The sequence below is a fragment of the Erythrolamprus reginae genome, chromosome 7 (genome assembly GCF_031021105.1).
Source record: "Erythrolamprus reginae isolate rEryReg1 chromosome 7, rEryReg1.hap1, whole genome shotgun sequence".
Lineage (NCBI taxonomy): Eukaryota > Metazoa > Chordata > Lepidosauria > Squamata > Dipsadidae > Erythrolamprus > Erythrolamprus reginae.
In genome coordinates this window covers 13,898,151-13,925,053 of record NC_091956.1, presented here as the reverse complement: position 1 = coordinate 13,925,053, position 26,903 = coordinate 13,898,151, and the positions used below count along the sequence as shown (strand labels likewise).

The following is a 26,903-nucleotide window of genomic DNA, read 5'->3' as shown; positions in this document are numbered from 1 at the left end:
CATACTGACATACCATGCATAAATTTTATAAGCCTAGGGGGAAGGGAAAGTCTCAATTCCCCCATGCCTGACGACAGAGGTGGGTTTTAAGGAGCTTATGAAAGGCAAGGAGGGTGGGGGCAACTCTGATATCTGGGGGGAGTTGGTTCCAAAGGGTCGGGGCCGCCACAGAGAAGGCTCTTCCCCTGGGTCCCGCCAAACGACATTGTTTAGTTGACGGGACCTGGAGAAGGCCCACTCTGTGAGACCTAACTGGTCGCTGGGATTCGTGCGGCAGAAGGCGGTCCCGGAGATATTCTGGTCCGGCGCCATGAAGGGCTTTATAGGTCATAACCAACACTTTGAATTGTGACCGGAAACTGATCGGCAACCAATGCAGACTGTGGAGTGTTGGTGTGACATGGGCATATTTAGGAAAGTCCATGATAGCTCTCGCAGCTGCATTCTGCACGATCTGAAGTTTCCGAACACTTTTCAAAGGTAGCCCCATGTAGAGAGCGTTACAGTAGTCGAACCTCGAGGTGATGAGGGCATGAGTGACTGTGAGCAGTGACTCCCGGTCCAAATAGGGCCGCAACTGGTGCACCAGGCGAACCTGGGCAAACGCCCCCCTCACCACAGCTGAAAGATGTTTCTCTAATGTGAGCTGTGGGTCGAGGAGGACGCCCAAGTTGCGGACCCTCTCTGAGGGGGTTAGTATATAATACTCTGAGGATTAAAAAATAAATCAATTTACTCCTTTTTCAAATGTGCAAGTTGTGGAAGGAGAACCACTATAAAACATGCTCGCGATAATCAATCAAATGGCAGCTTCCTTCCAAGAGAAAACACACCAAATGTCCAAACAATGAAAGCAGCAAGAATCTTTACTGCCAAGTGCAATTATGCTTATGGACAGAATTGCCTCCTCTTTAAAAAGCTGCATTTGTGCAATGCGCTAAATATTTATTTGCAACTTTCGGAGAACATTAAGATGGAAATAAACCTTGTGTTGATAGCTGCATTCTGGTTTTATTGGCCCGTCTCGCATCAATCAGCATACCGAGGGGGAAAATGTATTCATAATCTTGTGTTTTCTCTATAGTCGTAAACTCTTTTTAATTTTGTGGCAGAGAATGGCTTATTATTATTTTTTAACTCACAGAGCTTTGTCTGTTTTAGTATTATGCACGAAATTCAACTCATTACCCGACTCAGGAACTCATTACCCGACTCAGGAACTCATTACCCGACTCAGTAGTGTCAACCCCTAACCCCAAACATTTTTCCCTTAGACTATCCACAATTGACCTCTCCAGGTTCCTTAGAGGTCAGTAAAGGGCGTGCATAAGTGCACCAGTGTGCCTTCCGTCCTCTGTCCAATTGTCTCTCCTTATCTCATTTATCTTTTCTTCCTTTCAAATATGTTTACCTATTGTTGTGGTTCAGCCTCAGGCTGCTCAGGGACCAGCTGTGTCTCTGCTGGCTCCATGCCCGGAGGAGGATGACAGCGAAGAGGAGGGGGCTGAACAGTCGGACGGGGGAGAGGAAAGTCAGGAATGGGATGAAGGAGAACAGCATGAGAGCCCTGGGGGGGGGGGGCTCTCCCCAGCCAGTAGCTTGGAGTCATTAGGTGATGAAGCACAAGCCGTCATTGACATGCGACAGAGACGTTCAGATCAGAGAAAGGAGCAATTAAAGAAGTATTATCAGCACTGAATTAGGAACAACTGGGCTTGGGCTTGGTCCTCCTTAGCAGGGTTTAAAAGGCAGGCAAGCCCTTGAAGCCATGTGGAGTGTTATCAGTTGGAGCTACGGTGTCCTGCTTTGTTCTCGGCGTCTCTGTTCCTGGCTTGTGGCCCAGCAGGTTGGAAGACCTGTGGGAGGTGTAGGTCTGCTATCTACAGCCTCGTCTTAGCAGCAAGAATCCTGTATTGCTGCATGGACTTTTGTCTTCGTGGATATATCTGAAGATACAGCATTTTCCTGTTTGTAAGGACATTTTCTGTTACCTGTGTTTTTCTTGAATTTTATAAACTGCCTTTGCCTTTTACCAGTGTGTCTGGCTTCTATTTTTGGGTTGGTATTGGCTTCCGGAGTGACCCAGACAGAACACCTATACTTTTATATCTTATCTTCTATTCTTTTCTTTACTTATATTATTACATATCTTTCTCTTCAATGTGTATTATGTATTGGACAAATAAATAAATAAAATAAATAAAATGATGATCCTAAGAAAGATTCAGACCACTCCTATCTAGCTACATAAAAATTGAGGTTTTCGGTCAGTTGCATGGGTTGGATGTTGTAAATTTGCCGCCCAGGGACTCCCTAGCTATGTTTGGATGTAACAATTTGTGCTTTCTTTGGAGAGATCACAAATGAAAGAAGATGGGAAACGATCGCAATGGAAATGGAAGGGCATGGATTCTCCAATGATACTCTTCCCAGAGTTACTTCAGTGAAAGCAAATTACAATGGAGACTAATTCACTTTATAATTTGGAATACTGTGTTCAGTTCTGGAGACCTCACCTACAAAAAGATATTGACAAAATTGCACGGGTCCAAAGACGGGCTACAAGAATGGTGGAAGGTCTTAAGCATAAAACGTATCAGGAAAGACTTCATGAACTCAATCTGTATAGTCTGGAGGACAGAAGGAAAAGGGGGGACATGATCGAAACATTTAATTATGTTAAAGGGTTAAATAAGGTCCAGGAGGGAAGTGTTTTTAATAGGAAACTGAACACAAGAACAAGGGGATACAATCTGAAGTTAGTTGGGGGAAAGATCAAAAGCAACATGAGAAAATATTATTTTACTGAAAGAGTAGTAGATCCTTGGAACAAACTTCCAGCAGACATGGTGGATAAATCCACAGTAACTGAATTTAAACATGCCTGGGATAAACATATATCCATCCTAAGATAGAATAGAGAAAATAGTATAAGGGCAGACTAGATGGACCATGAGGTCTTTTCCTGCCGTCAGACTTCTATGTTTCTATGTTTCTATAATGTGTTGGTAAAACCACATCTGGAGTAAGAACATAAGAACATAAGAAGAGCCATGCCGAATCAGGCCAAAGCCTATCGAGTCCAGCATTCTGTGTCACACAGTGGCCCACCAATTGTCCATGGGGATCTTGAGCAGAAACAAAAGGCAAAACCCTCCCTTTCCCTTGACCCCCAACAAATGGGACCCAAGGGAACCCTGCCCGCCTCAGCCAACATGGAAATCTGTTTCAATAACCACTGATACACTTGGCCTCCCTGAATCTGTCTAATCCTGCCTTGAAGCTATCCAGGCTGATAGCTGTCATGATCTCTCCTGGAAGGGAGTTCCATAAACCAAGGACCCTCTAGGTGAAGAAATATTTCCCTTTATTTGTCCCCACTTTCTTACCTATGAGCTTTAGGGAATGCGCCCTCCTCCTAGTATTGTGTGATAGAGAAAATAATTTTTCTCTATCTACCTTTTCTATCCCATGCATCCAGTTTCGGTTGCCACGATGTAAAAAAAAGGATGTTGAGACTCTAGAAAAAGTGGAGAGAAGAGCAACAGAGATAATTAGGGGACTGAAGGCTAGAACATACGATGAACGGTTGCAGGAACTGAGTATGTCTAGTTTAATGAAAAGAAGAACTGAGAGGGGGAGAGAAAGAGAGATAGGAAGAGAGACAGAGAGAGGAGGAGAAACAGAGAGAGATAGAGACACGGTGGAGAGAAAGAGAGAGACAGAAGGAGAAAGGCAGAGACAGAGAGATTGAGAAAGAAAGAAGGGAAAACGGGGAGAGAGAGAGAAGGGAGAGAAAGACAGAGAGGGAGAGAGACAGAGAAAGAAAGGAAGGAAGGAAGAAAGAAAGAAAGAAAAAAAGAAAAAAAGAAAGAAAGAGACAGAGACAGAGAGGGGAGAGAAAGAAAGAAAGAAAGAAAAAGAAAGAAAGAAAGAGACAGAGAGAGGGAGAAAGAAAGAAAGAAGGGAAAATGGAGAGAGAGAGAGAGAGAAGGAAGAGAAAGACAGAGAGGGAGAGAGACAGAGAAAGAAAGAAAGGAAGGAAGGAAGGAAGGAAGAAAGAAAAAGACAGAAAGAAAAAGAAAGAAAGAAAGAAAGAAAAAGACAGAAACAGAGAGGGGAGAGAAAGAAAGAAAGAAAGAAAAAGAAAGAAAGAAAGAAAAAGAAACAGAGAGGGGAGAGAAAGAAAGAAAGAAAAAGAAAGAAAGAAAGAAAAAGACAGAAACAGAGAGGGGAGAGAAAGAAAGAAAGAAAGAAAAAGAAAGAAAGAAAGAAAGAAAAAGACAGAAACAGAGAGGGGAGAGAAAGAAAGAAAGAAAGAAAAAGAAAGAAAGAAAGAAAGAGACAGAGGGTGTAGAGAGGGGAGAGAAAGAAAGAAAGAAAGAAAAAGAAAGAAAGAAAGAAAGAAAAAGAAAGAAAGAAAGAAAGAGAGAAAAAGACAGAGACAGAGAGGGGAGAGAAAGAAAGAAAGAAAAAGAAAGAAAGAAAGAAAAAGAAAGAAAGAAAAAGAAAGAAAGAAAGAAAGAAAAAGACAGAAACAGAGAGGGGAGAGAAAGAAAGAAAGAAAGAAAGAAAGAAAGAAAAAGAAAGAAAGAAAGAAAGAAAGAGACAGAGGGTGTAGAGAGAGAGAGACAGAAAGAGAGAGGGTGTGTGAGTGCCATTAAATAATTTTCTTTCGTTAAATCTAATATTTTGCCAGTTCTTCCCTTCTTCCCAAATGCACTCCTTCTTTCAACAGCACCATGGAGTGGCTGCAATGGTCGTAAATCCGAAACATGGCCCCAGCAGTCCCTTTTATGGTCAGCGCCGTTGAAAACTTCGAAGGGACATGAAAAGCAAACTGTTTGAAGTCGAGGACTGCCCGCCCATCGATCTTACTCCTTTTCTCCCCCACTCTCCCCCTAAATATTCAGCTGGGTGGAGAATTCCAACCAGACAGCCTTGGTGGAAAAAAAATGATTTGAAAGGTGTGGAGATGGATGCTTGCTGTCTTCCTTCATCCTCATCAATCCTGCCCCGTTGGCATTTCTGGGGCGATATTAAAGGCAGAGAAATTGATACTTTGCAAACGTCCTTGAAAACAGACAACCCGCTCATTCTCCGTCTGTGAAATGTCATTCTGATCAAAGCTGGAAGCTTTGGGGAAAAACGCAAAGGAAGAGATTCACACGGGGTGGGGGGTGGCTTTCAAATCCCTTTCTTACTTCTACCTTTATTTTATTTTATTTATTTATTTATTTTGTCCAATACATAATGAGGGTTTTAGTGGGTATATATCTATATACACATAGTAAAATACATGATGAAGGTTATAGAGGAGATACTCATAGCAAAATATATCTAAGAAATAATAGAAAGGAAGGTATAGTAATAGAACATATCAATGAAAGAACAGAAGAAGAGATATAGGAATAGAAGAAAGGAATAGGAGATATAGGAGAGCAATAGGACAGGGGACGGAAGGCATTCTAGTGCACTTGTACTCGCCCCTTACTGACCTCTTAGGAATCTGGATAGGTCAACCGTAGATAATCTAAGGGTAAAGTGTTGGGGGTTTGGGGATGACACTACGGAGTCCGGTAATGAGTTCCACGCTTCGACAACTCGGTTACTGAAGTCATATTTTTTACAGTCCAGTTTGGAGCGGTTAATATTAAGTTTAAATCTGTTGTGTGCTCTTGTGTTGTTGTGGTTGAAGCTGAAGTAGTCGCCGACAGGCAGGACGTTGCAGCATATGATCTTGTGGGCAATACTTAGATCTTGTTTAAGGCGTCTTAGTTCTAGGCTTTCTAGGCCCAGGATTGAAAGTCTAGTCTCATAGGGTATACCTTAATTTGCACCGCCGATTTATTTATTTCATTTTATTTATTCATTTGTCAAAACGTGTACAAGATACGAGGGTCGCCCAGAAAGAAAGTTTTTTCTTCAACAATTATTTATTGAACACAATGAAACTTACACACAAGAAAGAATTATGTTTCTTCTACCCTCCCTATTTTTCCGCGTAATCTCCATCCCGTTCTATAGATTTCCTCCAGCGAGACACAAGGGCGAGTAAGCCCTGTAGGTACCATTCCTTGTTCTGGTCCTGAAGCCATTTCTGTGAATCACCTCTTCGCCATCCTCAAAATGTCTTCAGCGACTAACCGTACTTCTGTCGACTGCAGATTCTCCACAAACTGTACACAAACGTTTGTGAATGTTCCCAACAGTTTCTTTCTCCGCAGTGAAAAGTTCAATGACGACAGGCTGCTTGTAACATACATCACTTGCAGACGGCATTTTGAAACGCTGCCGCAGCTACACTATCTGTCTGAAGGAACACAAAATTTACGCACACATTCCTGACAATTCAAATAATGTATATCTAAAGTTTCGCATTCATACCATTACTGTAGGCTGAGAAAAAAAAATGTGGTGCATTGCTTTCTGGGCGACCCTTGTAATAGGTATGGTAAGAACATAAACAAAGAAAGTAGGTACAGGTAAATTTGGACAATAAGACAGTAGACAGGAATGGTAGGTGTACTGGTGCGCTTATGCACGGCCCTTACAGACCTCTTAGGAATGGGGTGAGGTCAACTGTGGACAGTCTAAGGTTAAGGTTTTTGGAGGTTTGGGGAAGAAACCACCGAGTCAGGTAGTGCATTCCAGGCATTGACCACTCTGTTGCTGAAGTCATATTTTCTGCAGTCGAGTTTTGAGTGGTTTATGTTGAGCTTGAATCTATTGTGTGCATGCCCCAGCGAGATCTTGCTTCTGCGCATATGCAAGAAGCAAAATCTCGCAAGGGGATGCACACGCGGTGAGATTTTTGTGGTTCTTTTGCTTCCGTGCATGCACAGAAGCAAAAAAATTGCCGGAATCTCTCTCACATGCATCCCCTTCTACTCCACTCCACTCCATTCCATTCTATCTTGTTATTCTGTTCTTTTCTTTCTTTCTTTCTTTCTTTCTTTCTTTCTTTCTTCATTCCTTCTGTTCTGCTCTATTCCGTTCCGTTCCGTTCCATTCTATTCTTTCTTCATTCCTTCTGTTCTATTCTATTTTATTCCATTTCATTCTTTTCTAGTCTAGTCTATTCGTTCTTCATTCTATCCTATCCTAATCCTATCCTATCCCAGTGATTTTCAACCTTTTTTGAACCGCGGCACATTTTTTACATTTACAAAATCCTGGGGCACACCACCAACCAAAATGACACAAAACGACACTCTAAGACACACTCCTCCCTTTTTCCATCCCTGTCTCCTCCCCCTCTTGTGTGTGTGTGTGTGTATACATACTCTTGAACCATTTCCAAAAACAGGTGAGGGCTGGGGGGTTTTCTCTCTTATTTTTGGGGTGCTTTTTATCATATGCTTTAAATCAAGAGTCACTTCTCTCTCTCTCTTTTGTTTCTCTCTCTTTCCTCTCATTCTCTGTCTCAATCGTTTTCTCATTTCTCTTTTTTTCTCCCCTTTTTGCTCATTTCTCTCTCTCTCTCCCTTCCTCTCCTTTTCTCTCTCTCTCTCTTGCTTTCTTTCTCTCTCTTTCTCTCTCTCTTTCTTTCTTTCTCTCTCTCTCTCTTTCTCTCTCTCTCACTTGCTTTCTCTCTCACACTCTTTCTCTCTTTCTCTCACTCTTTCTCTCTCTCTCTCTCAGCAAAAAGTTGTGAGACCAGAACCTGAGCTTCCTTCTTCGCGGCACACCTGACCATGTCTCGCGGCACACTAGTGTGCCACGGCACACTGGTTGAAAAACACTGTCCTATCCTATCCTTTCCTATCCTTTCCTATCCTATCCTATCCTATCCTATCCTTTCCTATCCTATCCTATCCTAATCCTATCCTATCCTATCCTATTCCATTCTTCATTCCACTATTCTCCTCTCCCTCCCACCTTTCCCCTCCCCTCCTCTTCTCTCTCCCATTCCATCCCATCCCACCCTCTATTCCATTCCATTCTGGTTATTTCAAAATGCCTCTTTTTCAAAACAGGAGGCACCCGTGGGAACATGGAAGAAGAACTAAAGCTGCAGCCTCTGTCCGCCTCTCCCTACGAGAGCCTGACTGCATTCCTCCTGATCGATGGAGCTGTTTTTCCCCTAACTGGCGTCGTGATTTAACATGCATGCCAGAGAAAATGCGCCTCCTCCTTTGCATGGCGGCAAAGATAACCTTGAAGGCTCTAAAACGAATGCACGAAAGGGTGGAGCAATTTGTGCTCGTATTGATTTCTTACTGCACTTTGTGCTGGGCGCAAAGTGATTTCACTAACAAGATCGCATGGCCTTATATCTGTCCCAGATTTTATGGGTTTTTGAAATCACTGACACACACACATCCAAAAAAATCGCTTAAGATTTCTAAAACAAATGCAAAAGTTGTTCATTGAGTGACTGGTCAAAGTTATAATGGCACCAAAAAAATAAATAAATACTTACGATTCTTGGTCACGTGATCAAAATTCAAGATGCTTGGCCATGGATTCATATTTACAGATCATATTTATGACATCCAACTCCATCTTCTGTTTTCTATTATTTTCTATTTCCTATTCTATTCTACTCCACTCCATTCTATATTTTCTATTCCATCCCACACACCCCATTCTATCCCACCCCATCCCATCCCATTTCATCTCATCTTATCTCATTTCATTTCATCTCTTATCTTATCTTATATCATATAATATTATATTCTAAGCTAATCCTTCATTCTTCATTCTTCCCTTCACTTCACTTCTCTCATCCCTTCCCTTCCCTTCCCTTCCCTTCTCCTCTCCTCAACTCTCCTCTACTCTATTATTTCTCTTCTCTTATTTCTTCTCTTCTACTCTATTCTTACTCCTCTCCTCTCCTCTCTCATCTCTTCCCTTCCCTTCCCTTCTCCTCCCCTCAACTCTCCTCTACTCTATTATTTCTCTTCTCTTATTTCTCCTCTTCTACTCTATTCTTACTCCTCTCCTCTCCTCTCTCATCTCTTCCCTTGCCTTGCCTTCCCTTCTCCTCTCCTCAACTCTCCTCTACTCTATTATTTCTCTTCTCTTATTTCTCCTCTTCTACTCTATTCTTACTCCTCTCCTCTCCTCTCTCATCTCTTCCCTTGCCTTGCCTTCCCTTCTCCTCTCCTCAACTCTCCTCTACTCTATTATTTCTCTTCTCTTATTTCTCCTCTTCTACTCTATTCTTACTCCTCTCCTCTCCTCTCTCATCTCTTCCCTTGCCTTGCCTTCCCTTCTCCTCTCCTCAACTCTCCTCTACTCTATTATTTCTCTTCTCTTATTTCTCCTCTTCTACTCTATTCTTACTCCTCTCCTCTCCTCTCTCATCTCTTCCCTTGCCTTGCCTTCCCTTCTCCTCTCCTCAACTCTCCTCTACTCTATTATTTCTCTTCTCTTATTTCTCCTCTTCTACTCTATTCTTACTCCTCTCCTCTCCTCTCCTCTCATCTCTTCCCTTCCCTTCTCCTCTCCTCTCCTCAACTCTATTATTTCTCTTCTCTTATTTCTCCTCTTCTACTCTATTCTTATTTCTCTCCTCTCCTCTCTTCTGTCATCTCTTCCCTTCCCTATTTTTTAAAAAATATCTTAAATTTAAAAAAAAGAGAGAAGCATCATTAGATATATTTTCCCCAAGCCCCCACCCCCAAAGGCTCCTAACGGAGAGAACATATTGGTGAGAATCTGCCTTTCCGGGATCTGCTTGAAGAGTGTAATGAATCGATTGAATTGTAAATTAAACCAATTTAAACCAAGCCGGGCAGAGGAGATTCAGGTGAATATTCAACAGAATATTTTTTACATGGGTAAACACGGGTGAGTCGAGATGACCAAACAGAGGTTTTCACTTATTTTGTTCTGTTGAAAATATTTTTGGCAGGAATTCATCTGTATTAGCTTTCATTAAAAAAAAAAAAGGATTTCTTGCAAGTGGCTTAATGCAAATATGGGGCAGAAGATCCTCCAAGGCTACTCACAGTTCATTTAGTGACCGTTCAAAATTATGACGCCGATGAAAAAAGAGACTTGTGATCATTTTTCACAGCGACAGTGTCAGAAATAAGTTTATTTCTGAGGTAATATTACAATGCAAGAAAATAGTCTGTAACCACAGGAAAGGCTGATGTAAGCCATAATCAGTATTTATTTATTTGTTTGTTTGTTTGTCTGTCTGTCTGTTTGTTTGTTTGTTTGTTTGTTTATTCAATTTTTATGCCGCCCTTCTCCTTAGACTCAGGGCGGCTTACAACATGTTAGCAATAGCACTTTTTAAACAGAGCTAGCCTATTGCCCCCACAATCTGGGTCCTCATTTTACCCACCTCGGAAGGATGGAAGGCTGAGTCAACCTTGAGCCGGTGATGAGATTTGAACCGCTGACCTTCAGATCTACAAGTCAGCTTCAGTGGCCTGCAGTACAGCTGCGCCACCCCGGGTTTGCTAATTGTGATGCAACCTGATTGGCTGTAACCTATATATAAGGAGTAACACTCTTGCCTGGGTTTGGTTTGTGCTGGGTGGTTTGTTATAGTGGTTTGGTGATTTGGTGGCTTAGTGCTTAGTTATATGTGGGTGGTTGCAGTGGTAGATGTAATAGTAGTGTATGATAGTATTGTGATAGTTTATTTAGAGAAACCTTTTGCTAAGAAGAAAAGTAAAATACTCTACTTATGAACTTAATTCATTCTGTGACCAGGTTCTTAAGTAGAAAAGTTTGTAAGAAGAAGCAATTTTTCCCATAGTAAAAGCAAATAATGTCTGCGATTGGGGAAACCACAGGGAGGGTGGAGGCCCTGTTTCCTCCCAGGAGATTCCTAGAGAGGCCCCACAGAGGCTTCTCCCCACCTTTTCCAGCCCTGTTTCCTCCCAGGTGATTCCCAGAGAGGCCCCATGGAGTCTTCTCCCCGCCTTTTCTGGCCCTGTTTCCTCCCAGGAGATTCCTAGAGAGGCCCCACAGAGGCTTCTCCCCACCTTTTCCAGCCCTGTTTCCTCCCAGGTGATTCCCAGAGAGGCCCCATGGAGTCTTCTCCCCGCCTTTTCTGGCCCTGTTTCCTCCCAGGAGATTCCTAGAGAGGCCCCACAGAGGCTTCTCCCCACCTTTTCCAGCCCTGTTTCCTCCCAAGAGATTCCTAGAGAGGCCCCACAGAGGCTTCTCCCTGCCTTTTCCAGTTACAGTTTCGGAGGCTCGGATTTGTAAGTGGAAAATGGTTCTTGAGAAGAGGCAAAAAAATCTTGAACACCTGGTTCTTATCTAGAAAAGTTCATAAGTAGAGGCATTCTTAGATAGAGGTACCACTGTATTGTGATAGTTTATTTAGAGAAACATTTTGCTAAGAAGATAAGTAAAATATATTGTACAAGAGAGCCTGCTGCAGTGTTTTTTCATTGAAGACTTCAATTTCCATCCTTCCGAGGTGGGTAAAACGAGGACCCGGATTGTGGGGGCAATATGCTGGCTCTGTTAAAAAGTGCTATTGCTAACGTGTTGTAAGCCTCCCTAAGTCTAAGGAGAAAGGTGTCATAAAAATTGAATAAATAAATAAATAAATTAGGTATAGTGGTGAACTGTGGCCAGTTGGTGGAGTTATCTTCCAGATGTGCAAAACTCTCCCCCAACAGACGGCCTGTGTGACATGATCAAAATTCAAACCATTGGCCCCCGACTCACCCTTATGACCATTGCAGCACCCCGGGGGGGGGGGGTGTCATGTGATTCCCTTGTGTGAGACCTTCTGAGCAGCGAAGGCCAATCGGAAAGCAAGATTCACTTAACGACTAGGTTACTAACTTAACAACGGCAGGGATTCACAGAACCGTTTTGGCAAGAAAGAGTCATGACCAGTGTTCCCTCTAATTTTTTTTGGGGGGGGGGCGTAAAAGTATAGTGTCTGAGCGGCAGTCCTTTTGGGACTGGGCGGCACAGAAATAATAAATAAATAAACAAATAAACAAATAAATAAAAAACCCACCCTGTTTTGTCTCAGAGAATTTCAAAATAAAATACTGTACTGTGTGTCTATAACAGCGAGCTCATAATAGGGCAACTCTATCAATATCAAAATGCCACTTAAATAGTTGAGCTAGTTTCAAACTAGATTTTGATTTTCTTTCTCTCTTCCTTACTCCCATTCTTTTTCTTTCTCTTTTCCTTCCTCTCTTTTTTCTATCTGTTTCTCTCTCTTCCTCTCTCTCTCCTTCCCTCTCCCTCTTTCCCTCTCGGCTTCTGGGCAGGTTTGGAAAACTCTGAGTTGATGATGATTTTTAAGTGAGCGATTGCTCACTGCTCAGCTTAGAGGGAACTATGGTCATGACATGGAGGAATTCTCACTTCACGAAATGTCTCCCTTCGCCACAGAAATGTCGGGCTCCATGGTGGTCGCAAGTCTAGGTCTGCCTCTGTTTTCTCCGACTCTGGTTTTCCAGGAAGGAAGGTCTTTCAGAGCAACATTGATTTCTTTTTTAGTCTTTTAGGGATTGATTTTCGAAGCGGGCAGTCAAGATCTCAGTCGGAATAGAAAATCAGTTCCTTTCTGATTTTCTTTTTAACCTCTACATTCCCTGGTCCTACTGTTATTCCGAAGAAGAACGTTTACATATGAACAGTGAACCCTGTGAGTTTTTTTTTAAAAAATGGAAGCATTGTTCCCCTAAAGTACAAGTGCCCTAGAGTGCCTTCCGTCCCCTGTCCTATGGCTCTCCTATATCTCCTATTCTTTTCTTCTATTCCTCTATCTCTTCTTCTGTTCTTTCATTGATATGTTCTATTACTATACCTTCTTTTCTATTATTTCTTAGATATATTTTACTATGAGTATAAGACGCCTTAAACAAGATCTAAGTATTGCCCACAAGATCATATGCTGCAACGTCCTGCCTGCCGGCGACTACTTCAGCTTCAACCACAACAACACAAGAGCACACGACAGATTTAAACTTAATATTAACCGCTCCAAACTGGACTGTAAAAAATATGACTTCAGTAACCGAGTTGTTGAAGCGTGGAACTCATTACCGGACTCCATAGTGTCATCCCCAAACCCCCAACACTTTACCCTTAGATTATCTACGGTTGACCTATCCAGATTCCTAAGAGGTCAGTAAGGGGCGAGTACAAGTGCACTAGAGTGCCTTCCGTCCCCTGTCCTATTGCTCTCCTATATCTCCTATACCTTTCTTCTATTCCTATATCTCTTCTTCTATTCTTTCATTGATATATTCTATTCCTATATCTTCTTTTCTATTATTTCTTAGATATATTTTACTATGAGTATCTCCTCTATAACCTTCATCATGTATTTTACTATGTGTATATTGATATATACCCACTAAAACCCTCATTGTGTATTGGACAAAATAAATAAATAAATAATAAAAATAAAATAAATAAATGCTCACCTTCTTACATAGCCAAGGGACCAGCATTCACAAGACAGAAAAGAATAAGAGAAGGTAGATAAGAGGAGAGGAGAGGGAGGGGAACAAAGAGAAAGAGAAAGGGAGAGGAGGGGATGATATATGATAAGATGAGATGGAGAGGAGAGGAGAAGAGAATGATGGCATGAAGAATTAGATTAGCTCCTCCTCCATTGAAATTCAGGCCGTTCCAAAGAGCGCGACTGCCTGAACTGTGGATTTATTTCTGCGGAAATTTATTAAATTTATTTATTACATCCAAAAGAACGGGACTAAGATCTGAGTGATCATTTTGGAGTCATCTTCTGCATCGAAAAACAAAAAGCATTCCTACCAAATTTAGCTTATCAAAAGCAGAGCCATGACCTGGCTTCAGGTTAGCCGCCTTGGAGATGCAAAAAGAAAAAAGAAAAAAAAAAGAATTATACCATGGTTTCAGCACTAGATGGCAGTGTTCAGCCACCTTTACTAGTTTATTTTCTCACTGGACCCATAAAATCTATTTTTGTTTACCAACAAAACAGGAAGAGGAAAAAGTTTGATGTCCTATTGAAACAGAAAAAAATATTGAAGTACAATGAATGAATGAATGAATGAATGAATGAATTAACTAATGAACGAACGAACGAACAAACAATAAATAAATAAATAAATAAATAAACAAAGTGACAAAATAAATAAACAAAGTGACAAAAATCAGTGGACCAGGGGAATGCTGTCAATTTGATTTACTTGGACGTCAGTGAGGCTTTTGACAAAGTAGACCAGAACCTACCACTAGATAAAGGGTTAGACAGCAACACCACCAGATGGAATCAAAACTGGCTAACCAACCACACTCAACCCATAGTGCTCAATGGAACTACATCTACAGCGAGGGATGTATGCAGTGGAGTACCCCAAGGCTCTGTTTGAGGCCCAGTATTCTTCAACATCATCATCATCAATGACTTGGCGAGGGGATAGATGGGGAACTTATCAAATTTGCAGATGACACCAAACTGGCAGGAATAGCCAACTCTCCAGAATATAGGGCGGTATCTAACAAAATGAAATTCAATGGTGAAAAAAGTCAGGTTCTACATTTAGACAAGAAAAACAAAATGCACAGGTACAGAATATGTGGTGCATTACTCAACAGTAGCAACTGTGAGAGTGGACAAACATTTAAATATATTTAAACATGCCTGGGATAAACATAGATCCATCCGAAGATAAAATACAGGAAATAGTATAAGGGCAGACTAGATGGACCATGAGGTCTTTTTCTGCCATCAATCTTCTATGTTTCTAAATATGAGCCAGCTGTGTGCAGCAGCTGCCAAAAAAGCCAACACGGTTCTATGCTGCATTAACAAAGGGATAACAAGCGAGATCACGCAAAGTGTTAATACCACTTCACAAGGCCTTGGTAAGGCCACACTTGGAATATTGCATCCAGTTTTGGTCACCACGATGCAAAAAGGATGTTGAGGCTCTAGAAAGAATGCAGAGAAGAGCAACAAAGATTATTAGGGGACTGGAGGCTAAAACATATGAAGAACGGTTGCAGGAACTGATTATGTCTAGTTTAATGAAAGGAAGGACTGGGGCAGACATGATAGCAGTCTTCCAATATCTCAGGGGCTGCCACAAAGAAGAGGGAGTCAAGCTATTCTCCAAAGCACCTGAGGGTAGAACATGAAGCAACAGATGGAAACTAATCAAGAAAAGAACCAACTTGCCTCCAGAAGTTGTGAATGCTCCAACATTGGAAGCTTTTAAGAAGATGTTGGATAACCATTTGTCTGAAGTAGTGTAAGGTTTCCTGTCCAGGCAGGGGGTTCGACTAGAACAGGGGTCCCCAACCACCGGGCCGCGGACCAGTACCGGGCTGCGGGGCATGTTGCACCGGTCCGTGGAGTCAGCAGCTGCCGGCCCTCATGCTGCCACCCCCTCCCTCCAGCGCTTCGCCTCCCGCCGGGCAAGAGGCCTCGGGAGGCAGGTTCTGCCGGCCACAGGACGATGGACGGGACAGAGGGGCGGGAAGGACCGAGAGGCTCAAGCCTCTTTTGGCTTCTGCCGTGCGGCGCTTTTGCGTTTTTGGCTGGGGGGAGGCAGGAGGGCCAGCCTGACCCCCTGTCTCCAGCGCTTAGCCCCCGCTGGGCAAGAGGGCTTGGGAGGCAGGTTCTGCCGGCCACAGGACGATGGCGGGAAAGAGGGGCGGGGAGGACCAGCACCCCCATGCTTAATCCCGCCCCCAACCACACCCCTTTCCGCCTCCACTGGGCCATAGAAAAATTGTCTTGCTGAAACTGGTCCCTGGTGGAAAAAACATTGGGGACCACTGGAGTAGAAGACCTCCAAGGTCCCTTCCAACTCTTTTGTTGTTGTTGTTGTTGTTGTTGTTGTTGTTCTTCTTCTTCTTCTTCTTCTTCTTCTTCTTCTTCTTCTTCTTCTTCTTCTCCTCCTCCTCCTCCTCCTCCTTCTTATGATGATGATGAAGATGATGATGATGGTATGTACGCATGTTGTTGAGTTGTCCCACTATGAGTTTTAGCTAGGGTTTTAGTAATTAGATTAGATTTTTTTCTTGACTTTTTTCTATTGTTGTTTGTAATTTTATATTGTAATTTTATATTGTTGTAAAAAGCCCTAGGTCCTTCGGGACTGGGCAGCATAGAAGTCAAATTAATTAAATAAATAAATTATTCTAATTATTCTAATTATTCTAAATATTCTTTTTCTTCTTAATCATCATCATCACCACCATCTTATTATTATTATTATTATTATTGTTGTTGTTGTTGTCTTCAGACTCCACCCTGGGAATCCCAGCAATGCAGCCATCCAAGCATTGCAAATAGGAAGTGACTCGGGGCGGCCAGGAAGGGGGGGGGTCAAGTCGCCCAGTTAACCACAGGGCTCTTGGCGTGAGGGCTGTAAATCCTAATTGCTCTGACAGCCAAGCAGGAGAGACAGAAAAAAAGAAGAAAAAGAAAGAAAGACTCACGAACACAAACGGAGGTGGGGGGTGGGTCCGTTTGGTGGCGTCTAGATAAACTTTGAGGCCGAGGTTGGGTTATTTATTTATTTATTTATTCATTCATTCATTCATTCATTCATTCATTCATTCATTCATTTATTAGATTTGTATGCCGCCCCTCTCTGTAGACTTGGGTTCCTTCTGCCCAAGGCCACCTGGGGGTCCTCGCTGCTTTCTGAGCTTGGTGGTTTCCCTGCAAACATCTTGTGACCTAACTAGGCAACACCATCAGTGCTAGAAGAGAATGTGGGCCAGTGATGGGCTCCTACGGATACGGCCAGGTACGCAGACGCACGAGAAAAAAAATGAATTTTTTCCCTTATTTTTCCCCCTTCTGGGCTCTGGGTATGGTTTTCCTATTGCAGTAAATGAGGTTGAATGTGTATCATTTTAGAAGAGCTTTCTCTCTCTCTCAGTGTGTGTATATACATATACAGTTTATATAGTAGATAATGTTTTTGATCCGACGACGGGAAAGGGGTAGGTCGGTGGGTATTTAAATTTAAAAAGGGGGGAAAAACAACTTTGACTAAGATTTCTTTAGGATGACTAAGCCAACGTGGCCAGAATGGGATTTTTTTGGTAATTAATTTTATTATACACTGCTCAAAAAAATAAAGGGAGCACTTAAACAACAGAATATAACTCCGTCAATCAAACGTCTGTGAAATGAAACTGTTCACTTGGGAAGCAACACTGATTGACAGTCAATTTCCCATGCTGTTGTGCACATTCAACTTTGTACAGAACAAAGTATTCAATGATAATATTTCATTCGTTCAGATCTGGGATCTGTTATTTGAGTGTTCCCTTTATTTTTTTGAGCAGTATATATTGACCAGAAAAAAAATACACTGTTCACCAAGCATTTATGGGTGTGAAAGAAAAAACAACACAATATAAATACACAATATAAATACACAATATAAAATACACAGTTCACCAAGTATTTATGGATGTGAAAGAAAAAACAACACAATATAACTCCACAATATAAATACACAATATAAAATACACTGTTCACCAAGTATTTATGGGTGTGAAAGAAAAAACAACACAATATAACTCCACAATATAAATACACAATATAAAATACGCTGTTCACCAAGCATTTATGGGTGTGAAAGAAAAAACAACACAATATAACTCCACAATATAAAATACACTCACTAAGCATTTATGGGTGTGAAAGAAAAAACAACACAATATAACTCCAAGTAAATAAAACTTTTGAACAGTATATATTTTTATGTGCCTGTGTGTAATATGTATGTACTGTACACATATGGCATATATACATAAAATCAAAGACTATATTTTGGATATTCAATCATAGTAAATAGAGAGGGAAATTGTATCTCTTGGAGGCGAGGAGAGGCCAGGTCCCTTAACCCAAACCCTGGATGTGAGTGATGTCAAGTTGGCCAACTTTAAGCCAGTCACATGACCTTTAAGCCAACCCGGTCACATGACCATCTAGCCACTCTCACCTGGCCACATGGCCGGCAAGCCACACCCAGAAAATAAGCCACACCCTTTATGTGTTAGTAAAAATTTTTGCAATCCTTCACAGGTTTGGGTTAGGTAAAGTTGTCTAATGTGGAATCTTTCATGGATATTACCCAGCTGGGTCAAGAAAACCACAACTCAAGCAGGGACAGATTCCCATTCATGTGCTACCAGTGAGCTGAACACAAAGCTTTGGGCATCTTGCGTGAGTGCATATGATCATCCTGACATGTTTTTTTGCCTCTGCGCATGCGCAGGGAACAAAATTTATTTATTAGATTTTATTTATTTATTTATTAGATTTGTACGATGGGCACATGTGCGCTTGAGATTTCAGCAAATTTTTTTTCTTCTGTTCATGCACAGATGCAAAAAGTCGATGAAATCTCACGCACACGTGCGGGTGTCCTCTTGTGAGATTTTGCTCCTGCGCATGTGCAGAAGCAAAACCACACTGGGACGCATGCGCGTGCATGCAAGACACCCGAAGCTGTGCATGCAGCTCAACTTTTACTACTGATGCAACATCCTTTATCCTTCCAGTAGGAACTCACTACTGAATTCAAGGTTCATTATTAAGACTATGTAGAACTAAATAACATTAGTTAGTAGTACTGTTGTTTAAAATACACTGCTCAAAAAAAAATAAAACAAAGGGAATGCTTAAACAACACAATATAACTCCAAGTAAATCAAACTTCTGTGAAATCAAACTGTCCACTTAGGAAGCAACACTGATGGACAATCAATTTCACCTGCTGTCGTGCACATTCAACTTTGTACAGAACTAAGTATTCAATGAGAATATTTCATTCATTCAGATCTAGGGTGTGTTCTTTGAGTGTTCCTTTTATTTTATTTTATTTTGAGCAGTATATATTGACCAGAAAAAAATACACTGTTTACCAAGCATTTATGGGTGTGAAAGAAAAGAAACCTAGAAATAAAACTAAAAAATACAAATAGAAAGGGCTCAGTACAACTAGTATCTTCTAATGGGGAGAATTGTCTGGATTCACTTACCTTTAAAACAGGAGTCTTCAAACTTTGACAACTTTAAGACTTATGGACTTCAACTCCCAGAATTCGCTCCCATGTTCATTCATTCAAAGCAGGTGGTCGCCTGCCAGCATTAAATGTAAATTTTTAAAATAAAGATATATTTTTTTTATAAAAGCAGGTGGTCCCCAAACTTGGCAAATTTAAAGACTTGTGGACTTCACCTCCTGGAATTGAAGTCTACAAGTCATAAATGTTGCCAAGTTTGAAGACCTCTGCCTTTAAAAGGTCCCCTTCCATCTTCTTTCTGCCAGCATCGCCAATTGGTGCCAAGTTGCAGGGAAAGTTGTGTGGAAAGCACAAACCTCCTAAAAGTCCCTTCCGGAGATCGCAACATTCTCAGACATGGGTGGGTGAGGGTCTCCCTCCTTCTGCCCCACAGACACCCCCTTGCCCTGGTCTTTCAACCCATCCTTTGGCCAACAGCTACCCTTCAAAAAGACCTTGACTTTGTGTCTGAACGGTCAAACCTCTTGCAACTCCAAATCTCGACCAAAAATTGCTCTGTCCTACACATTGGCAAAAAGAATCCAAGCATCAAATACAAGCTGGATAAACAAGACCTTGCAGACAACCCTCACTCCGTAAAAGACCTTGGGATACTCATGTCCAACGACCTAAGTGCCAAAGCCCACTGCAACAGCATTGCTAAAAAGGCTTCAAGAGCTGTTAACCTAATCCTATGTAGCTTCTGCTCCGCTAATCTCACACTACTAACCAGAGCATACAAAACCAATCCTCAAATACAGCTCATCTATCTGGAAACCACACCGCATTTCGGATATAAACACTCTAGAAAATGCCCAGAGATACTATACTAGAAGAGCCCTTCACTCCTCCACTCGCAACAGAATACCCTACGCAACTAGACTTACAATCCTAGGTTTAGAAAGCTTAGAACTACATCGCCGTAAACATGACCTAAGCATAGTCCATAAAATCATCTGGTACAACGTCCTTCCTTGTCAACGACTACTTCAGCTTCAACCACAACCACACACAAGCACACAACAGATACAAACTTAAAGTAAACTGCTCCAAACTCGACTGCAGGAAATACGACTTTAGTAACCGAGGAGTTGATGCATGGAACTCACTACCAGACTCTGTAGTATCATCACCTAACCTGCAAAACTTTACTCTTAGACTATCCACTGTTGATCTCTCCCGATTCCTAAGAGGTCAGTAAGGGGTGTGCATAAGTGCACCAGCATGCCTACCATCCCCTGTTCTAAGGTTTCTCTCTTACTAGTATAATGTACATAAACATTATCGTTGTATGCTACCGATAGTACTTGAAAAAAAGCCTTTGACCAATTCCCCCAGTTGGAAAACCACCCCTCCTATTGATGGCTGACCACTGCCCTTTTGGAGAGGGGAGGGGGGTCTGCCTTAGGGGCTAGGTGGGTGTTCTCAGCGGTGAGGGGGGGGTCTTTCCACTCACCCACCCACCTCCTGCTCTGCCCCCCGGACCTCCCAGGAGGGAGGGGAGAGAAACAGGCGCTCTGAAGCCTGGAGCATCTTCCGCGCAAAAAAGCCATGGGCGCCCGGTGGCTGCGCTGTTTGTTCCTGGGGTGCTGCCTAGCCGGGCGCTGGGGGGTCTTTCGGGCGCAGAGACCCCTGGGCGGCGAATACTGCCACGCTTGGAAAGACGCGCAGGGCAGGTCCCACGGAGGATTCCTCTGCCCGGAGCGCTTCGACACCCCGGACGCCACCATCTGCTGCGGTTCCTGCGCCTTGCGCTATTGTTGCGCCGCCAGTGAGGCGCGCTTGGAGCAAGGCGGGTGCGCGGACGACCCCGAGCCGCGTCCCCCGGCGGGGAGCGCCCGTAAGTGTCCGGGTGGTTCAGTCCGCTTGGGAGTTCGCGGGCAGGTGGGGCGCGCTCGCCTTTCCTTGCGCGTCTTTGCTAGGAGGGTGTTGTTAGATGGAAGGGTGCTTTCCCTGCGCGAAATTCAGTCGTCCTCTTTTTGGAGGGAGGGTCTTCTTCCCTTGCCCGCCTTCCCCCTTCATCCATGCATCCTTCTTGAGGACTAGATTGCTTGGCGGTCAGGAGCCATTGGTGGGTAGTTTAATTGCAATTTCACTAAAATATACTGCTCAAAAATATAAAGGGAACACTCAAAGAACACATCCTAAATCTGAATGAATGAAATTTTCTCATTGGATATTTCATTTGCACAACTATTCCATTTGCGCAACAGCATGTGAAATTGATGATCAATCAGTGTTGCTTCCTAAGTGGACAGTTTGATTTCACAGAAGTTTGATTAACTTGAAGTTATATTCTGCTTTTTAAGTGTTCCCTTTATTTTTTTGAGTGGTGTATAATAAAATTAATTACCAAAAAAATCCCATTCTGGCCACGTTAGCTTAGTCATCCTAAAGAAATCTTAGTCGAAGTTGTCCCCCCCCTTTTTAAATTTAAATACCCACCTATCCCTTTCCCTCCGTCGGATCAAGAACGTCATTTGCGCATTTTTTTGCGCGCCTCTTCTTTTGAAAGCTCCGCGGCTCCAAATCCGAGCCTCGCGCAAGGTTTGAAGCGGCCTTTACACTGATCTGCGGAAGCCGTCCAGGCTGCGCGTTATGGGACCGGGCGAACCCCTAAAAGCCGGACGCTTTACTACAAAGCAGTCCATGCCTAGGATCGCGCTGGAAAATCTGCTAAATTCGCTAAGAAGAGGATCTCTGCCTCTTCCCGCGCAGCCTTTCTCGACCCAATCGAGGAAGCAAGCAGTTAGGAGTGCGGTTCTTTTTTGCACGATTCTAAGCCACGATTCAGTTGCGATCTACCCTAGGAGCTTCCTGGGTGCTGTTATATAACAATGCCATGGGATGCCCCGCAAAAGATAATAATTCGTAGGATTCGTGTGTCGGGCAGGCACACTCTCCTTCCTTCCTTCTTTCCTTCCTTCCTTCTCTCTTTATTCTCCTCCCTCTCTCCCTTCCTTTCTTTCTTCTTTCCTTTCTTCCTTTCCCCCCTCATTCTTCTTCCTCCCTCCCTTCCTCTCCCTCCCTTCCATCTTCTCCTCCTCCCTCTTCCCTTTTCCTTCCTTCCATTTCCTTCCTTCCTTCCGTTTCCTTCCTTCCATTTCCTTCCTTCCTTCTGTTTCCTTCCTTCCGTTTCCTTCCTTCCTTCCTTCCATTTCCTTCCTTCCGTTTCCTTCCTTCCTTCCATTTCCTTCCTTCCTTCTGTTTCCTTCCTTCCATTTCCTTCCTTCCTTCCGTTTCCTTCCTTCTGTTTCCTTCCTTCCATTTCCTTCCTTCCGTTTCCTTCCTTCCTTCCTTCTGTTTCCTTCCTTCCTTCCTTCCGTTTCCTTCCTTCCATTTCTTTCCTTCCTTCCTTCTGTTTCCTTCCTTCCTTCCATTTCCTTCCTTCCTTCCTTCCTTCCATTTCCTTCCTTCCTTCCGTTTCCTTCCTTCCTTCTTTCCTTCCTTCCGTTTCCTTCCTTCCGTTTCCTTCCTTCCCTCCGTTTCCTTCCTTCCTTCCTTCCTGTAGAAACTTTTGCATCTCATTTGGCAACCAAGGACCCAGAATATGGAGAAAGAATGGAGTGTGCGGCACACACTGCAAGATACTCCAGTGTAATGTTTCACACGTTTCCACGTTTCCAGTGTAATGTTACACACTCTAGTGTGTAACGTTTCCACAGTCTGTGCTGATTTTGGGCAGCCACGTCATCTGCTGGTGTCGGTCCACTGTGCTTCATTAAGACCAGGGTCAACCGAGAGATTTGGGAGTGCTCCATGCTTCCATCCACATATGGGGAAACTGACTTAAATTTTCAAGCAAGACTTGGCATCTGCCCACATTGCCAAAAGCACCAAAAACTGCTTCAATGACCTTGAGATGACTGTCCTTGATTGGCCAGCAAACTCGCCTGACCTGAACCCCATAGAGAATCTATGGGGCATTGCCAAGAGAAAGACAAGAGACATGAGACAGAACAATGCAGAAGAGCTGCAGGCCGCTATTGAAGCATCCTGGTCTTCCTTAACACCTGAGCAGTGCCACAGGCTGATAGCGTCCATGCCACGCCGCATCGAGGCAATAATTGCTGCAAAAGCGGCCCAAACCATATGCTGCAACGTCCTACCGCTCAATGACTACTTCAGCTTCAACCGCAACAACACAAGAGCACGCAACAGATTCAAACTTAATATTAACCGCTCCAAACTTGACTGTAAAAAATATGACCTTAACAATCGAGTTGTCGAAGCATGGAACTCATTACCGGACTCAACAGTGTCAACCCCTAACCCTCATCATTTCTCCCTTAGACTATCCACGATTGACCTCTCTGGGTTCCTAAGAGGTCAGTAAGGGGCGTACATAAGTGCACTAGTGTGCCTTTCGTCCCCTGTCCAATTGTCTTTCCTTTATCTCATATATCATATATATTTTCTTCCTTTCATATATCTTCTCCTCTATTTTTACATATTATCTTTATATATATTACTTCATGTCTATTTTCTTCCATTTGCATTGTGTATTGGACAAATAAATAAATAATAAATAAAATAAACCAAGTACTGAGTACATATGCATGTCTATACCTTTCAGAGGTCCGATATTGTTCTATGTACAATCCTTGTTTTATTGATTGCATGTAATATTCTAATTTTCTGAGATGGGGGATTTGTGGTTTTCATGCACTGTACCTCATAATCATCACAATTATGACAAATCATGGCTTGATCTATCTTGCCTTGCATGTAATGCCTCTCTCTCATATACGTATTATGTTTTAAGTTACATTACTGAAATAAATGAACGTTTGCACGATATTTTAATTTTTCGAGTTTCCCCTGTATATTATAAAGAATGGTTGGGATGATATGAACTTGTTACTTAGAAGAACACCAAAACATCTTGAATAATTTGATTCTCCGTCATCTCAGTGGTGATCCCGATCATATCACAAGATATTGATCAAATTGAACGGGTCCAAAGACGGGGTACAAGAATGGTGGAAGGTCTTAAGCATAAAACTTATCAGGAAAGATTTAATGAACTCAATCTGTATAGTCTGGAGGACAGAAGGAAAAGGGGGGACATGATCGAAACATTTAAATATGTTAAAGGGTTAAATAAGGTTCAGGAGGGAAGTGTTTTTAATAGGAAAGTGAACACAAGAACAAGGGGACACAATCTGAAGTTAGTTGGGGGAAAGATCAAAGGCAACATGAGAAAATATTATTTGACTGAAAGAGTAGTAGATCCTTGGAACAAATTTCCAGCAGACGTGGTTGGTAAATCCACAGTATGAATTCAAACATGCCTGGGATAAACATATATCCATTGTAAGATAAAATACAGGAAATAGTATAAGGGCAGACGAGATGGACCATGAGGTCTTTTTCTGCCGTCAATCTTCTATGTTTCTATTTGTTTTACTTTTCCTCAGAGCCCACCTACGTCCCCTTCCTCATCGTTGGCTCCATCTTCGTCGCTTTCATTTTTGTGGGGTCTTTCATCGCCGTGTATTGCTGCACCTGCCTGAGGCCGAAGCCCACCTCCCAAGCGCCCGTCAGGTTCTCCCTACGAAGCTACCAGATGGAGACTTTGCCCATCATCCTCAGCTCAGCCAGTTTACGGGTTCCCTCGAGACCAACCACTCCTGCAATCACCTCCGGAGGTCTGTCGGACTCCCTCTGCCATTTCCCCCTTGTCAGGCCCGAACGTGGGAGTCGAGAAATCCCTTCACCGCCACCGTACACGGTGGGTGGCTTGACAACGGACCATTCTCTCAACGTCTCTCCATCACCTGGATTTGCGACCTCGACCGCACCGTAGCAACTCATTCCCCTATTGACCTCTGTGTGGGAAACGGGTCCAAGATTTCCTTCCAGATCAAAAGAGGTCAACAGGACACCATTTTTTTAAAAAAAAATCACAATGAACATTTTGCGGTTTTCAGTTGGTTTGGGGATTGAAAACTAGGCCCGTGGTGAGTTGCTCGTTTCAACGTCCACGTTTTTGGCTGGGCAGAGGTCCTTGGAGTTAAAAAACCCCAACTCTTTCAGGCGGTGGGTGAATAGGGTACAGGCAGCCCTCGGTCGAAACCCACGATGGAGCCACCACCCCCAATTTTTCTCGCTCAGTGAAACATTTGTCAAGTGAGTTTGCTCCATTTTTACCGACTTGCTCGCCGGGGTTGTTAAGTGAATCAGGGTGACAATAGGTTAGTCTTCCGGTTGGGTTCTTTTGTGTGTGAAAATATCCTTATTGAATATTTACATTTAAAAACAAAGACAAGGACACCCCCCCCCCCCGCACAAACAAAAAATAACATAGAGAAACATACAGCTATATAATATACAGGTTACTTTGGTATCAGAACTTAAGCATCTAACAATTGACATATATGCCAGCTATTCTGCTGGACCTTGTTCCTTACAGCCCATCTATATTAATTCTATTTCATTTGCTAACTTTCTTATAACATGCGCTTTATACGTTACATATTTTACATCTCTTTGTGTTTCTTTTTCTGGGCTACCTTTACCTGGGTTACTGTGAATTGATATTTTGGTAAGAGTCAATAAGTGTGTTTAGCAATAGTTTATCTACGTGTTTAGTTGACCATAGTTAAAAGGATTTATAAGATTACTCTTTGCTTTTATTCATTTTCTTTCTGAAGTGTGAACAATGTTAAAGTTTCTCCCAGTTGTTAAGTAAATCTTTGAAGATGTTATGCTTCTCGTCCAAGAAGCTTCTTCTGCTCTGGGTGGATGGTTGGGAATGGAAGGGTTTATACTTCTTGGGCAGCTAGGCGAATGGGTGCTGCCAGATGCATAAATGCTGCCAGCGCTGCTTCCACCCATGCCTTCTGCTTGCACCTCAGGTAGGAGGTGGCTGCGTGAGGCCGGAGGGAAGCCAGGCAGGAGAGAGGAAAGCTTGTCCGAGGCCAGGAAGGAAGGAAGAGAGAAAAAGCAAGGAGTGCAGATGCAGCAGTAGGGAAAAAAAGGAGAGCCGAGCCGAGACCAGTAATCCAGGAAGTGACAGCCGCCAATCAGCTGGAGCTGCACACGCATCTTCATTTCTGCCGGTGGAACTGCATTCCGTCCCGTCCTGCCTGCTGACCACCCCTGGTCATAGGGGTCAAATTAAGCAATCAGGAAACAATCAATATTAATAAAAATATTAAGGATACAAGCAACAAATTACAGTCATACAGTCCTAAGTGGGAGGAAATGGGTAATAGGAATGATGAGAAAAAACTAGTAGTAATAGTAGTGCAGACTTAGTAAATGGTTTGACAGTGTTGAGGGAATTATTTGTTTAGCAGAGTGATGGGGAAAAAACTGTTCTTGGAGATTAATAATGTCACATCTCTTCCCCTCTGTTGAGAGAGGGCTGTTCAAATTTGTCTCCCAATTTAAGATTTTTAATCAAGCCTACTAGGTATTGCCAGCTTACATTATCAAACGCTTTTTGCGCATTCAGGGAGATCAGGGTTACCTGCCTCCCTGGATGCACTTCACTGAATTCAATAATGTCTAAAATAGTTCTTGTGCAGTGTTTAATTTGCCTTTGTGGAAGGAAGCCACAAATAGTTTTGTTCAAGACTTGTTTTGTTCTCTCTGCTAGTATTGTCATAAAGATTTTATAATCCGAGTTCAGCAACGAGATCGGTCTATAATTTGGAATCTTGTCTTTTTCAAGTCCTTCTTTTGGTAGTATGTTCAATTTTGACATAGATGGCCTTTTTGACGACAGTCAAACTTCGGTGCGTTGCGCATGCAGCTTTGGTTCTCTTGCATGCGCGTCCCAGCATATTTTTGCTTCGGGTGCATGTGCAGAAGCAATATCTTGCATGCAAGATTTCAGCAATTTTTTGCTTCTGTGCACATGAGAAGCAAAAAAAAAATTCACCGAAATCTCACACACTTGCGCATCCCCTTGCAAGATT

The 26,903-nt window shown here is 42.7% G+C and overlaps 1 protein-coding gene across 1 annotated transcript; it reads left to right on the top strand.

Annotated features, from left to right (window-relative positions):
* Positions 1-20,526: 20,526 nt before the first annotated feature.
* Positions 20,527-24,784, top strand: SHISA3 (shisa family member 3). The gene is made up of 2 exons (XM_070756733.1): positions 20,527-20,815; positions 24,396-24,784. The coding sequence occupies exons 1-2, from the start codon at positions 20,527-20,529 to the stop codon at positions 24,782-24,784; spliced, it is 678 nt and encodes a 225-aa protein (XP_070612834.1).
* The last annotated feature ends 2,119 nt before the right edge of the window (positions 24,785-26,903 follow it).